This window comes from Pinus tabuliformis, chromosome X, assembly GCF_031772625.1.
Source record: "Pinus tabuliformis cultivar Carrire ecotype Pingquan chromosome X, CPIR1, whole genome shotgun sequence".
Taxonomy (NCBI): Eukaryota; Viridiplantae; Streptophyta; class Pinopsida; order Pinales; family Pinaceae; genus Pinus; species Pinus tabuliformis.
Window position 1 is genome coordinate 673,356,370 of NC_142308.1, and position 25,355 is coordinate 673,381,724.

Consider the following 25,355-nt stretch of genomic DNA (forward strand, 5'->3'; position numbering starts at 1 on the left):
AAATTTTAACCAATATCAACAACCATTCTTGAAACCCTAGCAAATTCTATGTCTCACCTTATTATAATGAAGTGCAGGTAAAAAGGAAATATTTTTAATATAAATCAATATGATTTAAGATGATATTGTCAATCACATAGATTGATAAATCAAAATAATAATATAATTTGAATAAATATAGAAATATTTTATTTTTTAAAAATAAACTCTTCTCAATTTGGTTATGGTCATATGCTAGGTAAAAAGATAAAAATTTTCATATAAGCGTTTTTATATAAATTTGTAAAATCACTCTACAATCTTAACAACTAGTCTAGATCTTTGGATCTATCAAGTGCCAAGGGACCAAATGTCAAGGTGCAATTTTTTTTGGTGGTCAAAAAAAGATTTGCACCTTGAGAAATTAGATCCATAATAAGACTTTATATATATATATATGTTTTTGAATATACTATATTACATTAGAATATGATTGGTAAAGCTACGGGTTGTTAAAACTTGGAAGCAAAAAACAACTAATGATTTAAATAAATTTAAATAATTTGACCTCTCCAATTTTAATTTTTAATTTAATGTCTTTATTTTGATAGACAAAATGTTTATGTTAACATTACAATAACTCTTCTATATTTGGAAGGAGAGTGCCTATTGGTACCAAAAAAAAATGTTTTTGAAAAAAAATGTTTTTGATGCAAATAGGCATGTTTATTTTGGAATACGCTTCCAAAATTTTAATTTAATTATCAATAATTATTTGATGGATGGTAGAGATTTAACCTCCATAAAATATTTTAGAAATATTCTTAGTAGTATACACAAATCAAAATCTGAAATTTATTTCCAAAGTAGTAATGCCTTTTTTCCCATTTTAATTAATTTCATTAATTAAAAAAGTGACACATGAACACAAGTCATATGAAATGAGTTATGGTTTTTTGGGCATATCACTGGGCATGTGGTATTATAAGTCATGGTATTATATCAAATCTTATTTACAAATTAAGAGTCTCTCTGATGAAATGAGGGTGAATCTCATGGTTAAGAAGCTTGTTACATTTTTTTTCATGTATATACGTTTAACTTATATCTTAATTTCTTTTATTAATAAAATAATAATAATAATAAAGTTATAATTTAGTTAAATCTTGATTTTTTATTTTTTTAGCAACTTTAGATATATGGATGTGTGTGTTTTAATGTTCATTATAGATTGATGCCACCCAATCATTTAATTTATATGGTTGCACCAATTATTAAAATATATCAAATTTATGTGTGTGTGTGTATATACACACTTTGAATTACATTAAATGAGGATTACATTGACCAAAAAATTTTCTCCCAAGGAAAATAGACCAATAGAGGTTCAAAGTCTTGAGGTTGCTAAGACCTCATCAAACTAGAGCATCTTGTAAGCTTATAAAAACAAATTGGCCATGCTAGACCTTGACATGCATCAACATGAGAAAAAAAAAAGACTGGGCAGAATTGGCATCTGCTCTGGCGAGTCACTACCCTCATCCAAAGAGGAGAGGTTAGTTGATCTCCTAGTTAGAAATGTCAAATTACAGTGAATCCTATCAATTTTATAAATTTTTTCCTTTAACTATAACAATAATCATTTTGAAATATTAAAATTATTTAATATATAATATTTTTATCTTTTTATATATCTCATTAAATTTGAAATATCAACTTTTAACAATAAAATAAATTATTATTAATTGGAAAATTTAACAACTAAAATTTAAATTGAAAAATGGGTAACAAGAGTGGAAGGGTTATCTATGGTCTAGTTGAAAAAAGTTAAGGACTGGGAAATGTGAGAAATAATCATGAAGAAGCCTACGACTTACCGTAAGGGCATCCTCCTTGTAAGAGAAAATTAGGTTTCCTTGGGAGACTCTCTTATTATCATTCAACACATAGTTAAAGATTCATCTCCAAGAGATAAATTTTTGGATAATCTTTTAAAGCTTGTTAAGAAGGAAACAAGAGATATCCCTATTATGAGTTATAGGCACATACAATGAGATAATAATAAGGAAGATGTGTCAATCTGGATGCAATGCTAAATTTGGTGAATTGATGATTAATGGTTAGTTAAGACAATACTTCATTCCTTAGTAATAATTTCAATGATAAGTCATGTAGCATCAAGTTACATCATAAACTAGGAGTGTATGTACAGTAAGTTTTTTCTTTATTTTAGGGCTTTATTGAAAGGTATTCACTTCTAAAAAAAACTCCCTTTGTTTGCATGAATAATGTACCTTTGGAGAGGAAATTTTTGGTTTTGTATAGGAAACATCAATTTGAAAAACTTAGACTTATGATGATATATTTCCTCATGTATTTTGATCTAATACAAAATTCTCTTTCTCTCTCTCTATATTATTATTATTATTACATTCAAAAATACATTTGATTGAAATTTTATTAAATTTCGACCCTTAAAGCCCAATATAAGGGAGATGTCCCATAACATGACATTTAAAAATAATAATAAAATAATTACATTAACAAATTAAAATAAAATAATAACAAAAAAACTTTAAATGTTGGCCATAAATAAAATAATTCAATTTCCATTTTAATTTCACATCAACTTTATGTAGAGACAAAGTAATTAAAAGTAAAAGCTTACTAATTTTTACTTTTTAGTACAAGGAAAATTGACAAATGACATCTAAACATAATATTTATTATGAAGAGAAACACTTTATTTATTGCAACTCAGTACGAAGGACATGTGCAATTCATTTTGTGTTGTGACATATGATATTTAAAACTTTCATAATAATAATAAATAAAAAATTTAGTGCTAGTAATAAATACAATATTTCAATGTCCATATTAACTTTATATAGGGAGAAAGATAAAGCAATTAAAATTGAAATGTTTCTTATATCTTCACTAGAAATAACCTGGGCGGGGTCAATCGATGATCAAGAAGGTCGATGGCCTAGGAAGACCACTTCCATTGCACTTGGGAGGGGAGTTTACCTAGCATCTCCCATCGAGGAGAGTGCACGTCATAATTTGTGGCAGCGGAGGCTCGCGTTCGCGCTGCCTCTATTTTTTCTCTTTTTAAAAAAATATCTTCACTAGAAATAGACTATATATATATTATTTAAAGTAAATGAAAAAGAAATTATGGTTAAAACATTTTATTAATGTGCTACTCGTTGCAATTTCTTTTATTAGAAAGCAAATTAAAAAAAAAAAATTCTTACTATTAAAATAATTTATTAGTGTGTTGTTCATTTATTATTATTATTTTAATTATTAATAAGAAAACTAGCCTTTTCAATTTAATATACTACAAAAATCTTATAACTTACCTATTTTAAAATAATCAATTTTATTTAAATTTATTTTGAAAAATATAATTATTATAAAATGATCTAAATTAATTTTAACATTAAAAAAATGCCTTTAACTATTAAAATATTGGATAAATAAAACTATAATAGCATTGAGGCGAAGGAATTACTTGGATGGCCAAAAGTGGCTGAAATCCAAGCAATTTTTTTTCAAGAAATCTTGCATTATTAGTGTTTGAATCATGTTTTTGATGGTAGAAATGGATTCAACACCATCAAAAACCTTTGGGACATCCAAAATCTTGAAGTTTGATAGTTGTAACTTAGATTTACAAAAATCCCTGCTGGATTTTATCAAAATATTGCTGGAATTTCCATGATTTTCAAGGCAAAAAAGCAGTATAGTTAGACTATTGCATCTATAATTATTTAACCTATGACCTATAATTATCTAAATTAACATAAATTCAAAGATAATTCTTTTTCCAAAAGATAAAACTTTTTCAATTTCTTATGTTATAAGGGATATAATATAACTAGGGTGTAGCAAGACAAAAGTTGTTATTTGACTAAAGTGATAAAATATTCTTTATAATTGGAATTTTGAATCATTAAAATTATTGTTTGTAATGAAAATTTTTAAAATAATTTTATCAATTAAATTAATATTAGTATAGATTCATGTTAATTTTAGATTTATCAAGCATTGATAGGGATCAAATCTCAAATATTTTGAGCTACAAATCTCTTTTAGAGTGTAAAACTTGAAGCAAGATTTGATCCCTCTTTGTATTTGATAGGTCAGATGTTAACATGGATCTACGTATTTATTATGAAGTAAAAGAAAATAACAAATTTATTATTGTTAAATACTTTTCCGTGTTATTCAAGATGGAGATACCCAGAGAAATACACTATATCTTATATAAAGCGAATAAAAATAAAAATTCTTATGTTTAAAACATTTTATTAGTGTTGTTCAAGATGAAAGATATGTGCAATTCCTTTTATTTATAAGTACTTTCTAATTTAAAATATAAGAAAATTTGTAATTCCTTCAATACTTAGTATAGAGTTGACACATAACATTTTACAACATATTAATAAAAAAATAAAAAAAAATCAATATAAATATCAATCTATCCATTTATATGTTGAGAAACACTATCAAATCACTAGAAATATAAACCTTATTTGCATCTTAAAATATTTGATAAATCTAAAAATAATATAAATATATACTAATTAATTATCAATTAATCATAATATATTTTAAAAACTAAAATATCCTTATTAAATTATTTTAATTTAATAATACCATTTTAATATTATAAAATTTGAAGAATATAATTCTAAAAATTAATAATATAGCATTATAAATTTTAATAATTATTAATTTAAATTTATATTAAATTAAAACTCCAAAACACAGGTTACACAAAACCATTCGAGTGCCTCAATAAACTAATTAAAAAAAATTCTTACATAGATGTAAAATATCCCCTTTTATATTTAAATAAAAAACAATACATCAACCCCTCACTACCAAAAACAATATGTCTCACTACACCACTTAAGCCCTCTTGAAGTAACAATGAAGTGAAGGTGACATATATATCTATATATAACACCATTTACTTAACTGCCCATTAAAACAGCAATACAATAAAATGATTCTCTTTTCTTAAAATATAAAAAAGTCACTCAGTGACAAAAATTCAAAGGTTATCAAAGTGGCAACCCATTGAAGTCCATTAAAACAATATATAATAAAAGTGATTCACTTTTAACCAAATGTTAATAATATCTTATCAACAATATCAGCAAAATATCGACCAACATACTTTCTATTTATTTAATTAATTTAATATTTTCAAATATCGCCAATATTATCGACACTACTTTCCCCGGTTAACAAATAACACTTCATTTACTCAGCTCCACCAGCTAGACCTTTCTTGTCTATCGCCTCAGCCCTCGGGATTAAAATGAAAGGATTTCAGAATCCGAATAAATAATACAAGATTTATATAATTAAAGTGGCAACAAAATAAAAAGTGTTTTAGTTTTTACAAAATGATAAAATATACTAATAATTAATACATTATTTACTGTACCAGCAATTTTGTAAAAGGGGTGTTTTTTTCCCTTCAAATGAGAAAATATGTGAAGAGTAAGCTTTGACTAATACTAGGATCTAGCTACACAATTTCCCGCCACAGTAAAAGAAAGTCTCGCTGGTTAGAATCTGATCCTCCTTGGTTTAGATATTATACAAAGTGTCATTACCATCATTTGCACTCGTGCTAGCAGTGTGGGATAATGCTGACATTGCTATACTTGTTCCAGCTATGTAACCTCCCGTCCATGCATTCTATCAATTTAAACAAATCAACATTATTAACGTTATTTAAATACATAAACAGATGAGACGCATATACCTTATGGTCATGGATAATTAAGATAAATAATTCAAACTAATACATGACATAGATGATTAAGAAAAGCAATAATTTCCAATTTATATATTTTAAATGAGCCTCTATAATTTCCCACTTGTATGGCGTTGAAGTATAATTTAATTCATGATCATTGTATATGTTAAGGCACAACGAATAGAATGCTGGGATTTAACTCCTCAAAATGTAACCAAGGTCGCTCATTCCACAACACTAATTTGGTTAATAAAAAATCATATGTTTTATGAAGGGAAGGGACTCTCTATGAGAAGCTCCTCAACCAAATTAATTTAAAAGTTGCCTTGCCTAAGAAATTGAACTATGCTTTTACTCACTAAGGATGTCCAATGCATGTAATTCCTATTCCTTTAGAGAAAGAAATAAGAACGTACAATTTACCTCCTTCAATGTAACAATGCTACTCCTCTATAGTTCCCAGATCAACTCTTACAATTTAAATTTGCAAGAAAAATTCTCTAGTGATGCACCTAGAACATGGTGCCACACATACTGGGTTGTAACTTGTGACAAAGAAAAAAACACATTTATTTAAATGCTTGGAGCCTTTTTATTCACAAATCCCTACTACAAATTGTAATATCCCCAATTTTGTGAGCATGAGATTTTTGCTCAATTTTGGTGATATTAAGTAAAAGGGCAATATTATTTTGGAAAAAGGTAGCAAGTATTATTTTATTGGAGATTGGCGGAAAATTATTATTTTATTAAAATGGAGGTAAAAGTCAATGGAAAATGACCCCCACCAATAAAATAATAATTAAAAACAGAGTCTAGAAGCATGGGGAGAAATTATAAAAGGAGGATGGACTCATTTGCTAATGATCTTCCATTACATTTCACCTTTCATCTCTCTTTGGCATTGTTTAGCACAAGAAGAAAAGTGTTGTTTAGCAAGCGGAATTCCACCTCTACCTTTGGTAAACTTCGATTGTCACTTTAGAGGAGTAAGGAGTCCATCTCAAGGCTTCTCTAGGAGCTACATTGGATACCATTTCTAACTAGAGCGTGCTTCTCTTCGGGCGCAGAAGGAAATTCAAAGGGGCTAAGAGAAGCTAGTAGACAATGGAATTTTGGCAAGAAAATTTGCAGAGATTTATCTATAGGGAGGATGAAGTTTTCCTTGGGGATTTACAGGGCCGAGAGTGCTGCATTTTGGAGGACCGAATTTATCTATTCCAGGCCCTGCACAAGGGTTTACTGGCAGCTTCTGTGAACTTGTAGAGATTTAGAATTTGGGGAGCATTCAAGTTGGGAATTGCTTGGTGATTGAGGGGAGAAATTTGCAGGAGTTAGGGAGGATTTCTTGGTGGGAGATTTGAGCCAAATTCAACAATATCTAAACTATAGAGCGTTTTCTGGCATAATCAAGCAATTTACACTTGTCGGGGGTCACCACGGGTCGGTGGATTCAACCCAAGCCCTTTCTGGGTTTTTGTGGGTTTGGTGAAATTAGTTTATAGAATTAATTTTATAAAAGGCTAGGATTAATTTTATGGAATTTTCTGAGCACTTATGAGGGTAGAATTCCTAGTTCCATTCAACAGTTAGCAATATAAATTATTGGAGGACGCAATTTACCTCAAGACCATTTCCACCACTTGGGTCAGTGAGAAATTTCTGGGTTTTGTTGGAGTTGGTGTGAAGAGCCTACATTTAATTTTGCAGAATTTTTGGAGTATATTTCAGAGCAGAAATATTAGTTAATCTACAACAGCGGTGACAATAATTTTCTAGGCTAGCGCAGAATCATGGTGGTGAGCTCATCTGACATTTGGGTAGCTTGATCATCACCTAAGTTGGGATTTTCTTGTTGTAGCAAGCCCAAGTTCCTCTCCATACTCATTTGTACTCTATTTGCTCGGAAATAAATAAAATGGCTTTGGGTTTTGGTGCATTTTCTCCTGCGTTGTGATTTCCTGCAAATGTGTTGAATTTCCTAGTTGTTGTCATAGTGCATGTTTATGTTATTCACTTAATATTTCCATTAGGAATATTACAGTGGCTTCAAAGCCATAATTTTGGCTCAGCCTGTAGGAAACCCTTCATTCTATGATAAGACAAAAAAATAAAATAAAAAAAATCATGGGATCCAAAGAAAGGTTAAAATCAATCAACATGGAAATACCCTTGAATGAGGTGATTAGGATGCAACAAATGATGATTGATGTGGGGAAACAACTAATTCATACCACAATTGAGAATCATGACCATTATCAATTATACAACAAATCCACCATGCCCAAAATTATCGATAATGCATCAAGATGACAAGACATGGTTGCAATTGATGTGGAGTTATTGGCAACAAATTGGAGGGCATACCAATCATTGGGACATTGCATTCAAGTGTCTCTCTCTTTTTGGGAGTTCTCTGAATTAAGAGGCATGCACAAATCAGTGGGATTTCTGTGGAATTATGGAGGGATGATGAGAAGGATTAAGGCAAAAGATGAAGGGGCCATGGTTGGCAAGGAGGCAGTTGAGCATACACTCGTTGATGAGATGCCATCTGTTGTTGAGGTATTCATTAATAAGGTATTCGGGGTTGTGATTGAGTGCTCAACAGATAGCAACGCACCTCAGGTTGATGAGGTGTCGGGAGACATCTCCACCGTTGATGAGGAACCAATAGGTACAGAGGCATCTAAATCTATCCAGAATTACTGGACAACAATCACCTGCAGTTGATTGGCGAGCATGTCTTGTGTGTTGGGTTGTCTATGGAGGAGCAGTTGGAGGCTCATGTTGAGTCCATGATGGAGGAGGATGTGCAACCATCCTTTGGGCTAGCCATTGATGAGGGGCAACATCGAGACCACACATTGGGATTTTAGCATAGTTCATTTCAGGGGTACACTGACAGGATCTACAACGTTATTAACAAACCCTTACACATTGGATTGAGGGAGGTAGAGTTGTCTAGACATACCCGAGGGGATGACCAGGTTAGCAAGACTGAGCGACATGAGCTGAGTATGACAACACATAAGCTTGGAGGGCTTGTTCCTTCCACAGGGGATTGTACATTCGATCCCTCCTTTGGGATTGGATGGCGAGAGGTACTGAGCTGGTACTCGATGGAGTAGGCTAGGCGGTTGGATACATCCATGGCCACATTTCAACAGAGGCCATGGATTACTAGAGGGATTTGAGGGCCAAACTGTTGTTGGGATCCAGGTGGGATTTCCCATCACATCGTAGAGCCAGTTGGTGATGGTAGTAGTAGCTGCGTGATGGATCCGATGTTTGGGCACACATACATTTTCAAATCTCCATCAGAGCCCCTGACAACACTAGTGACATGATGGTTTGACAAGGGAGCAGATATATTTCATGAGTTGTCTTGGCATATTGACTGTGCGTGGAGTCACAGGGTGATTAGCCTACTCTAGCAGGAGTTGGTAGGAGGAGGTGGCATCGACTTGCCACCAAACAGGGCATTACATGGAGGCATGTGAGGAGTCGGGTTGCTCAGGGCTTTCAGGGCAGATGGGGAGATGTAGCCCACATCATGGATGGCTTACTAGCAGAGTGGTGGATGCGTTGGCACATCCGGGATGGCATATGATACAGGGTGGTAGGAGAGTAGGCAGTGGTACCCATGGGTGCACAAGGATATGCCGCAAAGTCCAGTGTTATGCAGAGGGATGCGACCTGATGCATACAGGCCCAATTTTAGACCCTAGCATCCAGTGTTGTATAGATGTATGTAATGATGAGCAGTGGCCTACAGAGGAATGTGGTTGTTTGATGTAGCATGTTGGTTTGCATTGAGCGACTCACATCGCATCAAGTACACGTGGGGAGTGCCAAGTATAGTGACACAGGCAGGATATGAGACAATACAGGATGGTAGAGTAGTAGCACGGGGCATCCAATGGTGTATAGGTATAGGTTACAAGGTACAATGCTAGGCTGAGAAGTACAGGTATACTCGGTGGGATGCAGAGGCATATGTTGCTGCACAACGAGGTCTTGGAGGGTTGCTTCAAAGGAGACTTATGGATGAAGACACTAAGCATACCTTTGGGTGCAGTTCACCCAAGATCGACGGGGACGCAGATGAGCGATACTCGATGGTATCCATTGGGACTCACATGCCTGTCCCTCTTATACATCTGTTATAGGCACATGCGATTAGGCTGTTGTCCTTTGACACTCTAGGCACGAGTAGTGGGGGACATGGAGCTCACCTGAGACATTGGGATGACACTCAATGAACTAGGGGAGAGACTTCTCAGCAATGGCATTGGGTCAGTGAATGAGTTGATAGCCACAGGTTGGGGGATGAGGTGATCATTTGCAGGGGTGGCATATCGTTCATCAGTGAGCCTACGTTTGGAGAGCTAGTTACGAGGGAGACGTGTCAGTCTTTCCACAGGGCATGTCAGGACCATGCATAGAAGAGGATACCGTGTATGGTTGAAGCAGCTTTCCAGTATGTGTCTGTCCTCTAGACATTGTATTGGCACATTATCGAGAGGGCGGATGGAAAACTCAGTGGTGATGGTTGGCCGGAGTAGGACAGGTCCGCATACACTGATTCGATTGCGAGTATCAGATACCCATCTATTGGATGCCTTCAGGGGGTAGTTATTTGGCATATGTGGCTTCCCGCAGTCATCGGTACTTGTTACAGGTCAATTTGGGCACATCAACCCCGACTTCCAGATCCGTATTATTAGGGTCCATCAATCCCTAATTCAGTTGTTTTCATTCCCTAATGAAGTTAACCTACATCATGCTTGCCTCCCAAGAGTTTCATGTCACCATTCATCCAAAAAATGCCCCTAAGGAGATCAATGCCAGTGGCCCTTTATCAGGCTACATTGCAATGTAGGAATTGCACTGTCTGGGTGCACTGCAACGCAGTTGGCCTTTGTTTCACTTGCGCTAAGCGAGATTCATCGAATTTTTGAAATGAATCCATTGGATTCCTCATCCAATGGATGCTTTTGGAAGTTTCCAGATGGATTGAGCTCGCTTTTGGATGAGGAAGAGGATGAATGAACCTTAATCCATTATCCCTTCCTCCATGGAACCACTTCCCAATTTTGGCAAAGCATTCATGAGGGCCATTAATGGCTTAACGTTCTCCATTAAACTATAAATTGACCATGCATTTAAAGGCTCGTCTAGGTTGGAATTTCTTGAGCTAAGGAAATGCTGTTTGAATGAGATTAGTAAGAGTATTGTAATGATGTCGAATTGTTGCTTCATGAGGAGAGAAGGGTTTGAAGCTGGAAGGATGACACTGAATCGAGCATGCATCTACATGGGTTGTAATCTTTCCTTCTATTAATAAAGAATTCTAAGCTTTTTCCATTCATGTGTTTATATGATGTATATCGTATTCTTGATTCTATGATATGTTTAGTTAACAGATTGTCATTATTGTATGCTTTGATGGGTTTCTGTCTCAGCTTGTGTGCAGGTACTTTCCAAGCAAGTTAAGTACGAAAAGGAGTGACGAAATCGGTCAAAGGGGAGAGGGATCGAGCGAAAGATACAGGTTAGTACCTTTGTTCTTCTTTCTCTTATCTGTTAACTATAGGAAAAGCAACGAATTACTTTGTCTGTTGTTTCTAGACTAGCTACTAGGTCTAGAGGGTTAGGCGTTTGAAGAAACACTAAATTTGCCCAAAACAATACTACATAGAAGCAGGCACGAGGCAATTTAGCATGCATTAGATTAGTTCATGATATAAGGGGCCTATATGTCGGTTGCATGCAGGGACTAGGGATGAGGAACAAACAGATTCTATCAGTTGTTAGAGCTATGTCATAACAGGTTTTGCTAGGGGATCCATGGATTTAGTTGGTTGATATGCCACTACATCTCATGAGGAGCAGGACCATAGTAGAGTGTGATCTAGCTCACTTTGGGGTTGACACATGGGGGATCATGGAGGCCTCCATTTGTTAAGTTATGGTATGTTCTATGCTTATAAAAGTTTACTTCTTTTTCTTAATATTTCAGATTAGCAATCACATGTACATAAAGTAAAGTGCAGATAGAACATTAAATGATCAACATAAAACAAGCCAAGAAAAGAGACACAAGATGTGGCGGCTAGCCAGGGACAAACCCCACAATGTGTGGGGAAACCCTTTGATCAAATCTTCTTTTATCTCCAATAATTCAGCAAAGAGAAATAGTACAATAAATCTGATTTATATCAGCAGTAGCAAACCCTAGATTAGCAGCATCAGCATTAGCGGCTTCATCATCAAACTAGGGTAGACGATATCTCACAAGCCGATCATCGAATTGGCTTGATTCCACCACCAAAAGTTGCGGCTTCCAGAGGAGGTTCAAATGAACCTACAACGTAATTCAGATGAGGAGATCTTCTGGTCCACGCAGGTCAAACTTCACTCTTGTAGTTGCAGCTTCAGTTTCAACAGCTTCCTTCAAACTAGGGCAGTCGATATCTTGCAAAGCATCCGTCGGATTGACTTGATTCCACCACCAAAAGTTGCGGCTTTCAGAGGAGATCCAGATGGACCTACAACGCAGTTCTAAAGAAGAGATTTGATGGTCAACGCTGGTCAAACTTTGGATCTGGAGTTGTAGCTTCAGGTTCAACAGCTTCCAGCTTCACTTGTGTGAGAGAGAGACCCTTTTCTGCGCAGTAGAGAAGAAACTCTTTTTTGTGCAGTAGAGAGAGAGAGAGAGATGTGATGAGATGAGTAAGTCCAAATGAGGAAAAGTCCTCCTATATTTATACACCACATTGGTGTTTGAATAGATGCGACTGTTGGGCTTCTGAGCCTACATGAGTTGCGGGTCGGCTTGATAATAATTCCATAATCAAAATAAATTCATATCTCCATGAATACTTATCGGAATCAGATGATATTTATATCAATCCTACACCTCTCGACAAGAGAAATCTAATAAAAATATTATCAACCATGAATAAGATGACCCACATGAAGTTTGGCCCTAGTTGCCAATTTTAACACTCCCTCTCAACGAGGGAGAACTTCATCTGCACTTTGTCTGTCGGTCACTACTATTCATCCATCAAATGCACTGCCCTGTACAACTTGACCTTAGCCCTGCTCTACTCTATTCTGCCTGTTCTGCTTTGTCTTGTTCTGCCCTGCACTGATCTGTATTGTTCTGCTCTGTTCTACTATGCTCTTGCATTGTTCTGTTCTGCTCTGCTTTTGTCCGAATTATGAAGAAGAAGAAATGATCGAGGATGTATCATACTGACTCAAAGTCAGTCTCAGAGTATGTACCACAGGTCCCAGACTAGTTTCAACCAACCTGAAGTCAGCGTCATAGTCAGTACAACTCCACTGGTCCAGACCAGTATCATCCTCCACTGACTCAAAGTCAGTCTCAGAGTGCATACCACTGGTCCCAAACTAGTCTCAACCGACCCGAAGTTAGTGTCATAGAATGTACCACTCCTACCATCGATCCCAGACCAGTATCATTGATCCCAAATCAATGGAGGTCATCCTAGCGTAGGGAGTACGGTAGATACAACAATGCGTCCATCGGTACTACTATGGTCCCTTACTTCATTTCCCTGCTCATTGATCGGATGATAGGTATTTCCCATGAGTCCTAGACTGCATGGGTAGGATGTCTCGATAGGAGAACTTAATCAATCTCGTCCTCACAGGAGAATACATCAATCCTGCTACAATCGCCATGGAGAACACATCAATCCAGGCCTCCATGGAGAACACATCAATCCAGGCCTCACAGGAGAACACATTAATCTTGCTACAATCGCCATGGAGAACACATCAATCCAGGCCTCACAGGAGAACTAATCATCCTGCTACATAGGAGAGCGAATCATTCTATTCCACAAGAGAGCGAATCATCTTGTCCCACAGGAGAGCGAATCATCTTGTTCCAGTGCGCACCACCAGGGGAGGGTGAGTCACCTTGTGGTCATATGTTGCTCCAGTAAGAACCGCAAGCCCTCAGAGCTCCCAGAGCTCAATGTATGCAACATGTAGGACCCTTGTACAAGGGTTTCTTGACGATTCCAAGTCGTTTAGGAAAATCACAGATTAGATCTTTCCTCGGGGCTTTGACAAGGTGTATCAACCTGTACATCATCTTAATGCAATGAAGCCTCCTTGCTCACCAACTTACCATATCCCAGATGATGTCTATCTATTGGAGCAATCAACAAATGCGGGATTCCTCAATAATCGAATCCCACCTTTGGTTGTCACATAGGATCACAGTGGTATCCAATGTAAATCCAAACAACTCATTGAAGAGCTTTCGCAACCAGATTGCCTCACAGGAGGCCATGCTAGTAGCAATATACTCTGCTTCGATGGTGCTCAAAGCCACCGACTTCTGCTTCCTACTCATCCAAGATATCGAAGTGGATCCCAAGGTGAAACAACACCCGGAAGTGCTCTTACAGTCCACCACATTGCCTGCCCAATTAGCATCAGTGTATCCAAGTAGTCTGACATCTCCGGCAGTGTATCTTAACCCATTAGTAATTGTGCCACGAAGATATCTCAGAAGATTCTTGGCATCAATCCAGTGAGGCTCAACCAAATATGAGTTCACAATGCTAACTACAAAACATATGTTTGGACGGAGGTTCACCAAGAACATCAATGCGAATGAGTTTATGAAACTCAGAGGCATTTCCCAAATCTGGTCCGACATCACTACCATATAACTTCTAAAAGTTAAGATCCTCGAGGTAGTCACAGGCTTGCAATCCATCATACCAAATCTTTCCAATATTTTTACCACATATTTTCCTTGAGATAGGAAAATTTCCCCTAGCTTCTGCCACGCTTCAAGTCCTTGGTTCTTCATTTCAAATTCAGAAGCCAAATCCGTCTTACATTTATGAATGAGAGGGTCTGCACCTGTTAGAAAGAGGTCATCCACATACAGCACCAGTATGAGAGGCTTATCATCTTCAACCTCAAAGTAAAGGTTAGGATCGACTTCACTCCTAGTGAATCCCAACTTCATCACGTAGCTATCGATCCTCTCATACCATGCTCGGGGTGCTTGCTTCAGCCCATAGAGAGCCTTATTCAACTTGCATACATGAGATTTTTGATCATAAATCTCAAATCCTTCGGGTTGCTCCTCGTAGACCTCTTCTTTGATCGAATCGTGCAAGAACGCAGTCTTGACATCCATCTGATGTAGGTTCCATCCTTGTGAAGCCACAAGGGCTATGATTGAGCAGATGGTCATATATCTGGGAACAGGTGCAAATATCACATCATAGTCTATACCTTCCTTTTGGGAGAAACCACGAGCAACAAAACGAGCCTTATACTTTTCCGTACTTTCATCTCTTGCATGCTTTATCTTGTAAAGCCATTTAGAAGTGACAATTGTCTTGTCCTGGGGTTTGGGAACTACTTCCCAAACATCATTCTCCATAATAGACTCATATTCTTTGGTCATAGCATCCTTCCATACTTGATGCTTGACGGCATTTGAGAATGATGGAGGCTCATTTTGTATGATCGTGCTCATGATGGTTAGGTTTCTTACTTTCACGGAAGGTTCCTCGGGGTGCAGCATGTCCTTCAGCATCATCAAGTATCCCCCTAAGCCATGAAGGCCTCTTCCTAGAAGAGGGAGGCTCAGGTGGATAAATAAGATCCATGGGTTCCTCCACATCAAGCATTGTTACATTATCTACCCATAGAAACTTCGGAAGTCTCTGGACAGCTTCCACAATCGTACGGTTCTTCCTTTCCACCACACCATTCTGCTCAGGAGTATGTGGAGTAGTAGTCTCCCTCTTAATGCCAACCTCAGATATGCCTGAGTGAACCAACTGTAATATATCGGAGGTCTTGCTTTGGCTTGAGGGGAATGGTCCCCTTTTTGAGCTTTCCTTTGGCACATCCTGGACATACACCTTCTTTCTCTACTCGGAATTCGGGCATCCCTGTCACCATTTGTCTTACACCGAATAGAGCTTTATAATGAAGGTGGGCAAACCTCCGATGCCAAAGTTCAGACTGAAGAGATGTGCCATAAGACATGACACCTACCTGACTTTCATCGACCTGATATAATAAATCAACACGAAACCCAAGAGTAAAGGCATCTTTAACATTATTTTTCGATACACGTACCTTGCCATTGCTAAAGGTTACCTTGTAGCCTTTGTCTTCCATTGCCAAGATGGACACCAGGTTCTTTCAGAGGTCAGGTGCATTTAATACATCCTGGAATTTCTAGCCTTCTTGAATGCTTGTCCTCTTCCTTGATTCCCAACTCTCCTCTTACCTTTGCTATTGAATTTGTCATTCCTTTGATTACCATGAGAGGGATTTTGATCATCGTCACAGTGAGAGTCCTTTCTATCAGGGCATTCCCCTGCTTTATTGCAAATGTAACATCGTCCTTTTCTTCCACCCTTAGGTCCAACCTTTCTTTTCGATTTAGACTCGGAATTATTTCTTTCCTTAGCATGAGAAGAAAAGGCAGCAGGAGGACCTCTAGGCAAGGGCATTTCTTGCTCTTCTACCCTTGTTTCTTCTTGAATGCATCTAGCCATTAATTCCTCGAAACTAGGAATTACATTATTGTTCAGAAGAGTAGTCCTGAACACGTACCATTCGGATGGTAATCCTCCAAGAGTCGTGAGTGCCATTTCCCTATCAACAATACTCTCCCCAATAGATAGGAGATCGTTCTTGATCTCGGTGATTCTTAAGAAGTATGCTTGCATACTCTCATCTTTACCTTTCTTGATTTCCCTTAGCTTATTTCTAAGAAACAAAACTTGATTTGCATCATTAACTTTAAATAAACTCACCAGTCTATCATAGATTTCCTTGGAAGTGTTCAGGTCAGAGATGTAGGCCACCAAGTGCTTGTTGATAGAGTCCCGGATGATCTTCTTTGTTTTGACTTCTCCGGTTTTCCATTTGTTCCTGGCAGTAGGGGATGCATTTGATGGAGGCTCAACAATATTGCCAATCACATGGTCCAACACTCCTTTTTCTATGATAGCCTTGCCTATCTTCTCTTCGGTGATTGCTCTTGCTCTTGCTCAGGCTTTGTCTTCACCTCAGCGCTAATACCATGTTAAGTTATGGTATGTTCTATGCTTATAACAATTTACTTCTTTTTCTTATTATTTCATATTAGCAATCACATGTACATAAAGTAAAGTGCAGATAGAACATTAAACAATCGACAGAAAACAAGCCAAGACAAGAGACACAAGATGTAGCGGCTAGCCAGGGACAAACCCCACAATGTGTGGGGAAACCCTTTGATCAAATCTTCTTTTATCTTCAATAATTCAGCAGAGAGAAATAGTACAATAAATCTGATTTATATCAGCAATAGAAAACCCTAGATCAGCAACATCAGCTTTAGCGGCTTCATCATCAAACTAGGGCAGACGATCTCACAAACCGACCGTCGGATCGGCTTGATTCCACCACCAAAAGTTGCGGCTTCCTGAGGAGGTTCATATGAACCTACAACGCAATTTAGATGAGGAGATCTTCTGGTCCACGCAGGTCAAACTTCACTTCTGTAGTTGCAGCTTCAGTTTCAGCGGCTTCCTTCAAACTAGGGCAGTCAATATCTTGCAAAGCATTCGTCGGATTGACTTGATTCCACCACCAAAAGTTGCGGCTTTCAGAAGAGATCCAGATGGACCTACAACGTAGTTCTAAGGAGGAGATTTGATGGTCAACGTTGGTCAAACTTTGGATCTGCAGTTGCAACTTCAGGTTCAACAGGGTCTGGCTTCACATGTGTGAGAGAGAGACCCTTTTCTGCGCAGTAGAGAAGAGACTCTTTTCTGCGCAGTAGAGAGAGAGAGATGTGATGAAATGAGTGAGTCCAAATGAGGAAAAGTCCTATATTTATACACAACATTGGTGTTTGAATAGATGCGACTGTTGGGCTTTTGAGCCTACATGAGTTGTAGGTCGGCTTGATAATAATTCCATAATCAAAATAAATTCATATCTCCATGAATACTTATTGGAATCGGATGATCTTTATATCCATCCTACACCTCTCGATGAGAGGAATCTAATAAAAATATTATCAGCCATGAATAAGATGACCCACATGAACTTTGGCGCTAGTTTCCAATTTTAACACCATTCTTTGTCAAGGCAAGCTTCCTCAGTTGCAGCTCAGGATCGAGACTAGCGATGGGTGGGTAGATATTGACATCATAAAGACACCTGGGCAGGATGAGCTTGGCCTTTGTCGATATTTTGCCTCCAGGTTTCAGGGGAGGAAGCTGCAGTGTGCACATGATGGGCAACCTATTTGAGTCAGAGTGGCGTAGCAACAACATGGTGGTGCTTTTCTGAGACGAGCATGGGACCCGGGCATTGCAGTACTAGACAACTCAACGACCTTTAAGGATGAGCTAGCTTCCATGGGGGGAGATCACTTAGATTTTCCGTTGGGCTTCAGTGACTTGCTGATGGCGTGGGATACTTCATCAACATGGCCGATTGGTCAGCAGGAGGATATCAGGAGGAGCACACGCAGGAGAGACTTCGTCCCCACATGGATTCTTTAGGAGTTTACTCTTGGTGTGCATGAGGTGGACTACTTGGTAGGGAAACTTCATGGAGTGTTGGATAGAGTCCTACATTATCAAGATGCTCTAATTGATAGTGTCTAGAGGGCTTTTGGAGCTTATACCTGGTTGGATAGTGAGTGGAGCAAGGGGTGCTTCGCATTGATTAGGATGCCTTGGGATTCTGGTATTGAGAGATTACTTCATGATCAGATAGTGCAGAGATCAGGGTTGAATTAGTGGCACATTTGGGACCCTGGTAACACTGGTGATGATAGTGGTGATTAGCATGCAGAGGGGGCGCTTGTTCCGACATTGCTTGAGGACAAGCAATTTTTGGCGGGGAGGACTGTAATATCCCCAATTTTGTGAGCATGGGAATTTTGCCTAATTTTGGTGATATTAAGGGGCAAATATTATTTTGGAGAAAGGTGGCAAGTATTATTTTATTGGAGATTGGCGGAAAATTATTATTTTATTAAAATGGAGGCAAAAGTCACTTAGTGGAAAATGGCCCCCACCAATAAAATAATAATTAAAAAAGGAGTCTAGAAGCATGGGGAGAAATTATAAAAGGAGGATGAACTCATTTGCTAATGATCTTTTGACCATTACAATTCACCTTTCATCTCTCTTGGGATTGTTTAGCACAAGAAGAAAAGTGTTGTTTAGCACCAGGAATTCCAAGTGGAATTCCACCTCTACCTTCAGTGAACTTCGAGTGTCACCTTAGGGGAGTAAGAAGGAGTCCATCTCAAGGCTTCTCTAAGAGCTACATTGGATACCATTTCTAGCTGGAGCGTGCTTCTCTTCGGGCACAAAAGGAAATTTGAAGGGGCTAAGAGAAGCTAGCAGACAATGGAGTTTTGGCCAGATAATTTGCAGAGATTTATCCATAGGGAGGATGAGTTTTTCCTTGGGGATTTACAGGGCCGAGAGTGCTGCATTTTGGAGGACCGAATTTATCTATTCCAGGCCTTGCGCATAGGTTTACTAGCCGCTTCTATGAACTTGCAGAGGTTCATAATTTGGGGAGCATTCGAGTTAGGATCTGCTTGGTGATTGAGGGGAGAAATTTGCAGGAGTTGGGGAGGATTTCTTGGTGGGAGATTTGGGCCAAATTCAGCAGTATCTAAACATTACATCATTTTCTTGCCTAATCGAGCAATTTACACTTGTTGGGGGTCACCGGAGGTCGATGGATTCAACCCAAACCCTTTATGGGTTTTTGTGGGTTTGGTGAGAGAAGGCTAGGATTGATTTTATATAATTTTCTGAGCACTTCTGAGAGAATAATTCCTAGCTCCATTCAACAGTTAGCAACATAAATTGTTGGAGGAGAGCGTAATTTACCCTAGGACCATTTCTACCACTTGGGTCATTGAGATATTTCTAGGTTTTTTTTGGAGTTGGAGTGGAGATCCTACATTTAATTTGCAGAATTTTTGGAGTAGATTTGAGGGCCAAAATATCAGTTCACCTACAACAATAGTGGTAATAATTTTTTGGGCTAGCGCAGAATCATGGTGGAGAGCTCCCCTGACATTTGGGCAACTCGATCATCACCTGGGTTTGGATTTATTTGTTGTAGCAAGACAAGGTTCCTCTTTCATACTCATTTGTACTCGTTTTGCTCAGAAATAAATAAAATGGCTCAGAGTTTTGGTGCATTTCCTCGTGTTGTGATTTTCTGCATATGTGTTGAATTTCCTAGTTGTTATAGTGCATGTCTTTGTTAGGAATATTACAGTGGTATCGGAGCCATAATATTGGCTCACCCTGTGGGAAATCCTTCATTCTATGACAAGACAAGAAAAAAAACTAAGAAATCATGGGATTTAAAGAAAGGTTAAAATAAAACAACATGGCAGTAATCTTGAATGAGGTGATTAGGATGCAACAAATGGTGATTTATGTGGGGAAGCATCTAATTCATACCACAATTTGGAATCATGACCATTCTCAATTATACAACAAAACCATCATGCCCAAAGTTATGGATAATGCATCAAGATGGCAAGACATGATTACAATGATTACAACTGATGTGGAGTTATTGACAGCAAATTGGAGGGCATATGAATCATTGAGACATGGCATTCAGGTGTCCCTCTCTTTTTGGGAGTTCTGTGAACTAAGAGGCATGCACAAATTAGTGGGAATGCAATGGAATTATGCAGGGATGATGAGGAGGATTAAGGGAAAATATGAAAGAGTAGTTGAAGGGGCAATGGTTGGCAAGGAGACAGTTGAGCATACACCCGTTGATGAGATTCCATCCGTTGTTGAGGTATCCATTAATAAGATATCCGGAGTTGTGACCGAGTACTCAGGTGATAGCAACACACCACAGGTTGATGAGATGTCGGGAGACGTCTCCACAGTTGATGAGGAGCCGATAGGTACAAAGGCATCTAGATTTGTGCGAGATTTATAGGACGACAGTCACCTGCAGCTCACTGGTGAGCATGTCTTGCGTGTTGGGTTGTCTATGGAGGAGCAGTTGGAGGCTCATGTTGAGTCCATGATGGAGGAGGATGTGCAGCCATCCTTTGGGCTAGCCATTGATGAGGGGCAGCATAGAGACAACACATTGGGATTTCAACATAGTTCGTTTTAGAGGCACACTGACGGGATCTACAACATTATTAGCCCACCCTTACACACTAGATTGAGGGAGGTAGAGTTGTCTACACATACCTGAGGGGATGGCCAGGTTGACAGGACTGAGCGACATGAGCTGAGTATGACACCACATCAACCTGGAGGGCTTGTTCCTTTCACAGGGGATTGTACATTCGATCCCTCCTTTGGGATTGGATGGCGAGATGTACTAAGATGTTACTCGATGGAGCAGGCTAGGCAGTTGGATACATCCATGGCCACATTTCAACAGAGGCCATGGATTACCAGAGGGACTCGAGGGCCAGACTGTTGTTGGGATCCAGGTGGGATTTCCCATCACATCATAGAGTCGGTAGGTGATGGTAGTAGCTGGGTGATGGATCCAACATTTGGGCGCACATACATTTTCAGATCTCCATCAGAGCCCTGGACAACACTAGTGACAAAATGGTTTGACAAGGGAGCAAACATATTTCATGAGTTCTCTTGGCATATTGATATTGCATGGAGTCACAGGGTGATTACATGGAAACAATGCTCTCTCATTGGCATATTGGACTCAAAGCTACTGAGGATAGGCATAGTAGTGTCATTCTCGTTGGCATGTGAGGAGTCGGGCTGCTCAGGTCTTTCAGGGTAGATGGGGAGATGTAGCCCACATCATGGAGGGCTTACTAGTAGAGTGGTGCATGCATTAGCACATGCAAGATGGCATATGATACAGAGTGGTAGGAGAGTAGGCAGTGGTACCCAGGGGTGCACAGGGATATGCCACAAAGTCCAGTGTTATGCAAAGGGATGAGCCTTGATGCATACAAACCCAATATTAGACACTAACATCCAATGTTGTATAGAAGTATGCAGTGATGAGCAGTCACCTGCAGAGGAGCATGGAGATGCGTGGCTGTTTGATGTAGCATGTTGGTTTGCATTGAGCGACTCACATCACATCAAGTACACATGGGGAGTGCTAGGTATAGTGACATAGGCAAGAGACGAGACGATACAGTAGTAGCACAGGGTATCCAGTGGTGTACAGGGATAAGATGCAGGGTACATTGCCAGGTTGAGAAGTACAAGGATACTCTGTGGGATGCAGGGGCATATGGTGTTGCAGAACGAGGTCTTGGAGGGTTGCCTCCAAGGGGGCTTAAGGACGGAGACACCAGGTGTAGTTCACCCAAGATCGACGGGAACGCAAATGAGCGATACTTGATGGTATCCATGGGGACTCACACGTCTGTCCCTCTTATACATCACTTACAAGCACAAATGATTTGGCTATTGTCCTTTGACACTCTAGGTGCGAGCAGGGAGGGACGGGGAGCTCACCCGAGCTATTGGTATGACACTCAATGCACTAGGTGAGAGACTTCTCAGTGGTGGCATTGGGTCGGTGCATGGGTTAACAACCACAGGTTGGGGGATGAGGTGATCATCTGCAAGGGTGGCATATCGTTCATAAGTGAGCCTACGCTTGGGGAGATGGTCATGAGGGAGGCATGTGTCACTCTTTCCACAGGGCATGTCAGGACCATGCATGAGCAAAGGATACTGTGTACGGTTGAGGCAACTTTCCAGTATGTGTAAGGCCTCTAGACATTATATTGGCACATTATCAAGAGGGCGGATGGCAGACTCAGTGGTGATGGTTGGCAGGAGCAGGATGGGTCCACATAAATTGAGTCGATTATGAGTATCAGATACTCATCTATTAATTGGCTTCAGGGGGTAGTTATTTGGCACATGTGGCTGCTCGCAGTCATCGGTACTAAGAAATGGCAGACATAGGGCAGTTTAGCATGCATCAGATTAGTTCATGATATATGGGGCCTATATGTCAGTTGCATGCAGGACTAGGGACGAGGAACAAACAGATTCCAGCAGTTGTTACAACTATGCCGCATTAGGTCTAGCTAGGGGATCCAGGGATTCAACTGGTTGATAGGCCACTCCATCTCATGAGGAGCAAGACCATAGCAGAGGGTGATCTAGGTCACTTTGGGGTTGACACATGGGGGATCACTGAGGCCTCCATTGTTTGGCGAGGCAAGCTTCTTTAGTTGCAGCCCATGATCGAGACTAGCGATGGGGGTAGATATTGACATCATAGAGACACCTCAGTAAGAAGAGCTTGGCCTTCGTCGATATTTCGTCTCCAGGTTTCAAGGGAGGAGGCTGTAGTGTGCACACAATGGGAAGCCTACTTGAGTCAGAGTGGCATAGCGACAACATGGTGGTGCCTTTTTGAGACAAGGATGGGACCTAGGCATTGCAGTATTAGACAACTCAACGACCTTTAGGGATGAGCTGGCTTTTATAGGGGGAGATCACTAGGATTTTTTGTTGGGCTTCAGTGACTCGTTGATGGCGTGGGGTACTTCATCAACATGGCAGGTTGGTCAACAGGAGGATATCAGTAGAAGCACATGCGGGAGAGATTTCGTCTCCACATGGATTTGTCTGTATCTTCAAGAGTTTACTCTTGGTGTTCATGATGGACTACTTGGTAGGGCAGCTTCATGGAGAGTTGGATAGAGGCCTACATTATCATGATGCTCTACTTATTGATAATATGCAGAGGGCTTCTGGAGCTTATACCTGGTTGGACAGTGAGTGGAGCAAGGGGTGCTTCACATTGATCAGTATGCCTTGGGATCCTGGTATTGAGAGATTCCTTCATGATCAGATAGTGCAGAGATCGACGCTGAATTAGTGACACATTTGGGACCTTGGTAACACTGTTGATGATAGTGGTGATTAGCAAGTAGGGAGGCGCTTGTTCCGACATTGCTCAAGGACAAACAATTTTTGGTGGAGAGGACTGTAATATCCCCAATTTTGTGAGCATGGGAATTTTGCCTAATTTTGGTGATATTAGGTAAAGGGGCAAATATTATTTTGGAGAAAGGTAGCAAGTATTATTTTATTCGAGATTGGCGACAAATTAGTATTTTATTAAAATGGAGGAAAAAGTCACTTAATAGAAAATGGTCCCCACCAATAAAATAATAATTAAAAAAGGAGTCTTGAAGCATGGGGAGAAATTATAAAAGGAGATGGACTCATTTGCTAATGATCTTTTGACCATTACATTTCACCCTTCATCTTTCTTGGGTTTGTTTAGCACAAGAAGAAAAGTGTTGTTTACCACTAGGAATTCCAAGTGGAATTCCACCTCTACCTTTGGTGAACTTCGAGTGTCACCCTAGGGGAGTAAGAAGGAGTCCATCTCAAGGCTTCTCTAGGAGCTACATTGCATACCATTTCTAGCTAGAGCATTTTTCTGTTAGGGCGTAGAAGGAAATTCGAAGGGGCTGAGAAAAGCTAGCAACATTTGACCAGAGAATTATCCATAGGTTGGACGAGTTGTTCTTGGGGATTGACAGGGCTGAGAATGGAGGACCGATTTTATCTATTCTAAGGCCTGTGCAGAAGTTTACTGGGAGCTTCTGTGCACTTGCAGAGATTCAAAATTGGGGAAGCATTCGAGCTGGGATTTGCTTGGTGATTGAGGGGAGAAATTTGAAGGAGTTAGGGAGGATTTCTTGGTGGGAGATTTGGGCCAAATTTAGCAGTATGTAAACTATAGGGAGTTTGCGAGCCTAATCGAGCAATTTACACTTGTTGAGGGTCACCGGGGGTTGGTGGATTTAGCCATAACCCTTTCTGGGCTTTTGTGGGTTTGGTGAGAGGAGGCTAGAATTAACTTTTATAAAATTGCCTGAGCACTTCTAAGGGCAAAATTCCTAGTTCCATTTAGCAGTTAGCAACATAAATTATTGGAGGGCACAATTTACCCTAGGACCATTTCCACCACTTGGGTCTGTGAGATATTTTTGGGTTTTGTTGGAGTTGGTGTGGAGAGCCTACATTTAATTTGCATAATTTTTGGACAAGATTTGAGGGCCAAAATCTAAGTTCACCTACAACAGTAGTGGTAATAATTTTCTGGGCTAGCGCAAAATCATGGTGGGGAGCTCATCTGACATTTGGACAACTTGATCATCGCCTAGGTTTGGATTTGCTTGCTGTAGCAAGCCCGAGTTCTTCTTTCATACTCATTTGTACTCTATTTGCTCGGAAATAAATAAAATGGCTTAGAGTTTTGGTGCATTTCCTCTTGTGTTGTGATTTCCTGTGTATGTGTTGAATTTCCTAGTTCTTATTATAGTGCATGTTTCTGTTATTCACTTAATATTTTCATTAAGAATATTACACAAATGAAGAGAGAAAACCCTTGTATAGGTTTTTGCCTCAACTCTCCTCTACAATAAAATATTATTTTCCTTGTGGTTCTCCAAGGAAAATAGTAAAAATATTTACAATAACAACCTAAGTGGGCAAATTAGGACAAAAGGCCCATAGGAGAAAATAGATAC

At 39.1% G+C, this 25,355-nt stretch overlaps 1 protein-coding gene and 1 non-coding gene across 8 annotated transcripts in view; one reads left to right on the forward strand and one right to left on the reverse strand.

Annotated features, from left to right (window-relative positions):
• The first annotated feature begins 2,919 nt into the window (after nucleotides 1-2,919).
• LOC149141774 (U1 spliceosomal RNA) lies at nucleotides 2,920-3,078 on the forward strand. Its single transcript, XR_016265417.1, has one exon. It is a non-coding gene; the product is annotated as a U1 spliceosomal RNA (small nuclear RNA).
• A 2,079-nt stretch (nucleotides 3,079-5,157) lies between these two features.
• The window catches only part of LOC149141775 (uncharacterized), a 451,055-nt gene continuing 430,857 nt past the window's right edge, over nucleotides 5,158-25,355 (reverse strand). For all 7 annotated transcript variants that reach the window (XM_089448792.1, XM_089448790.1, XM_089448791.1 and 4 more), the window contains one exon: nucleotides 5,158-5,700. In XM_089448792.1, the coding sequence (XP_089304918.1) occupies nucleotides 5,590-5,700 (111 nt within the window). In that variant the 3' untranslated portion in view covers nucleotides 5,158-5,589. The remainder of the gene's footprint in view (nucleotides 5,701-25,355) is intronic.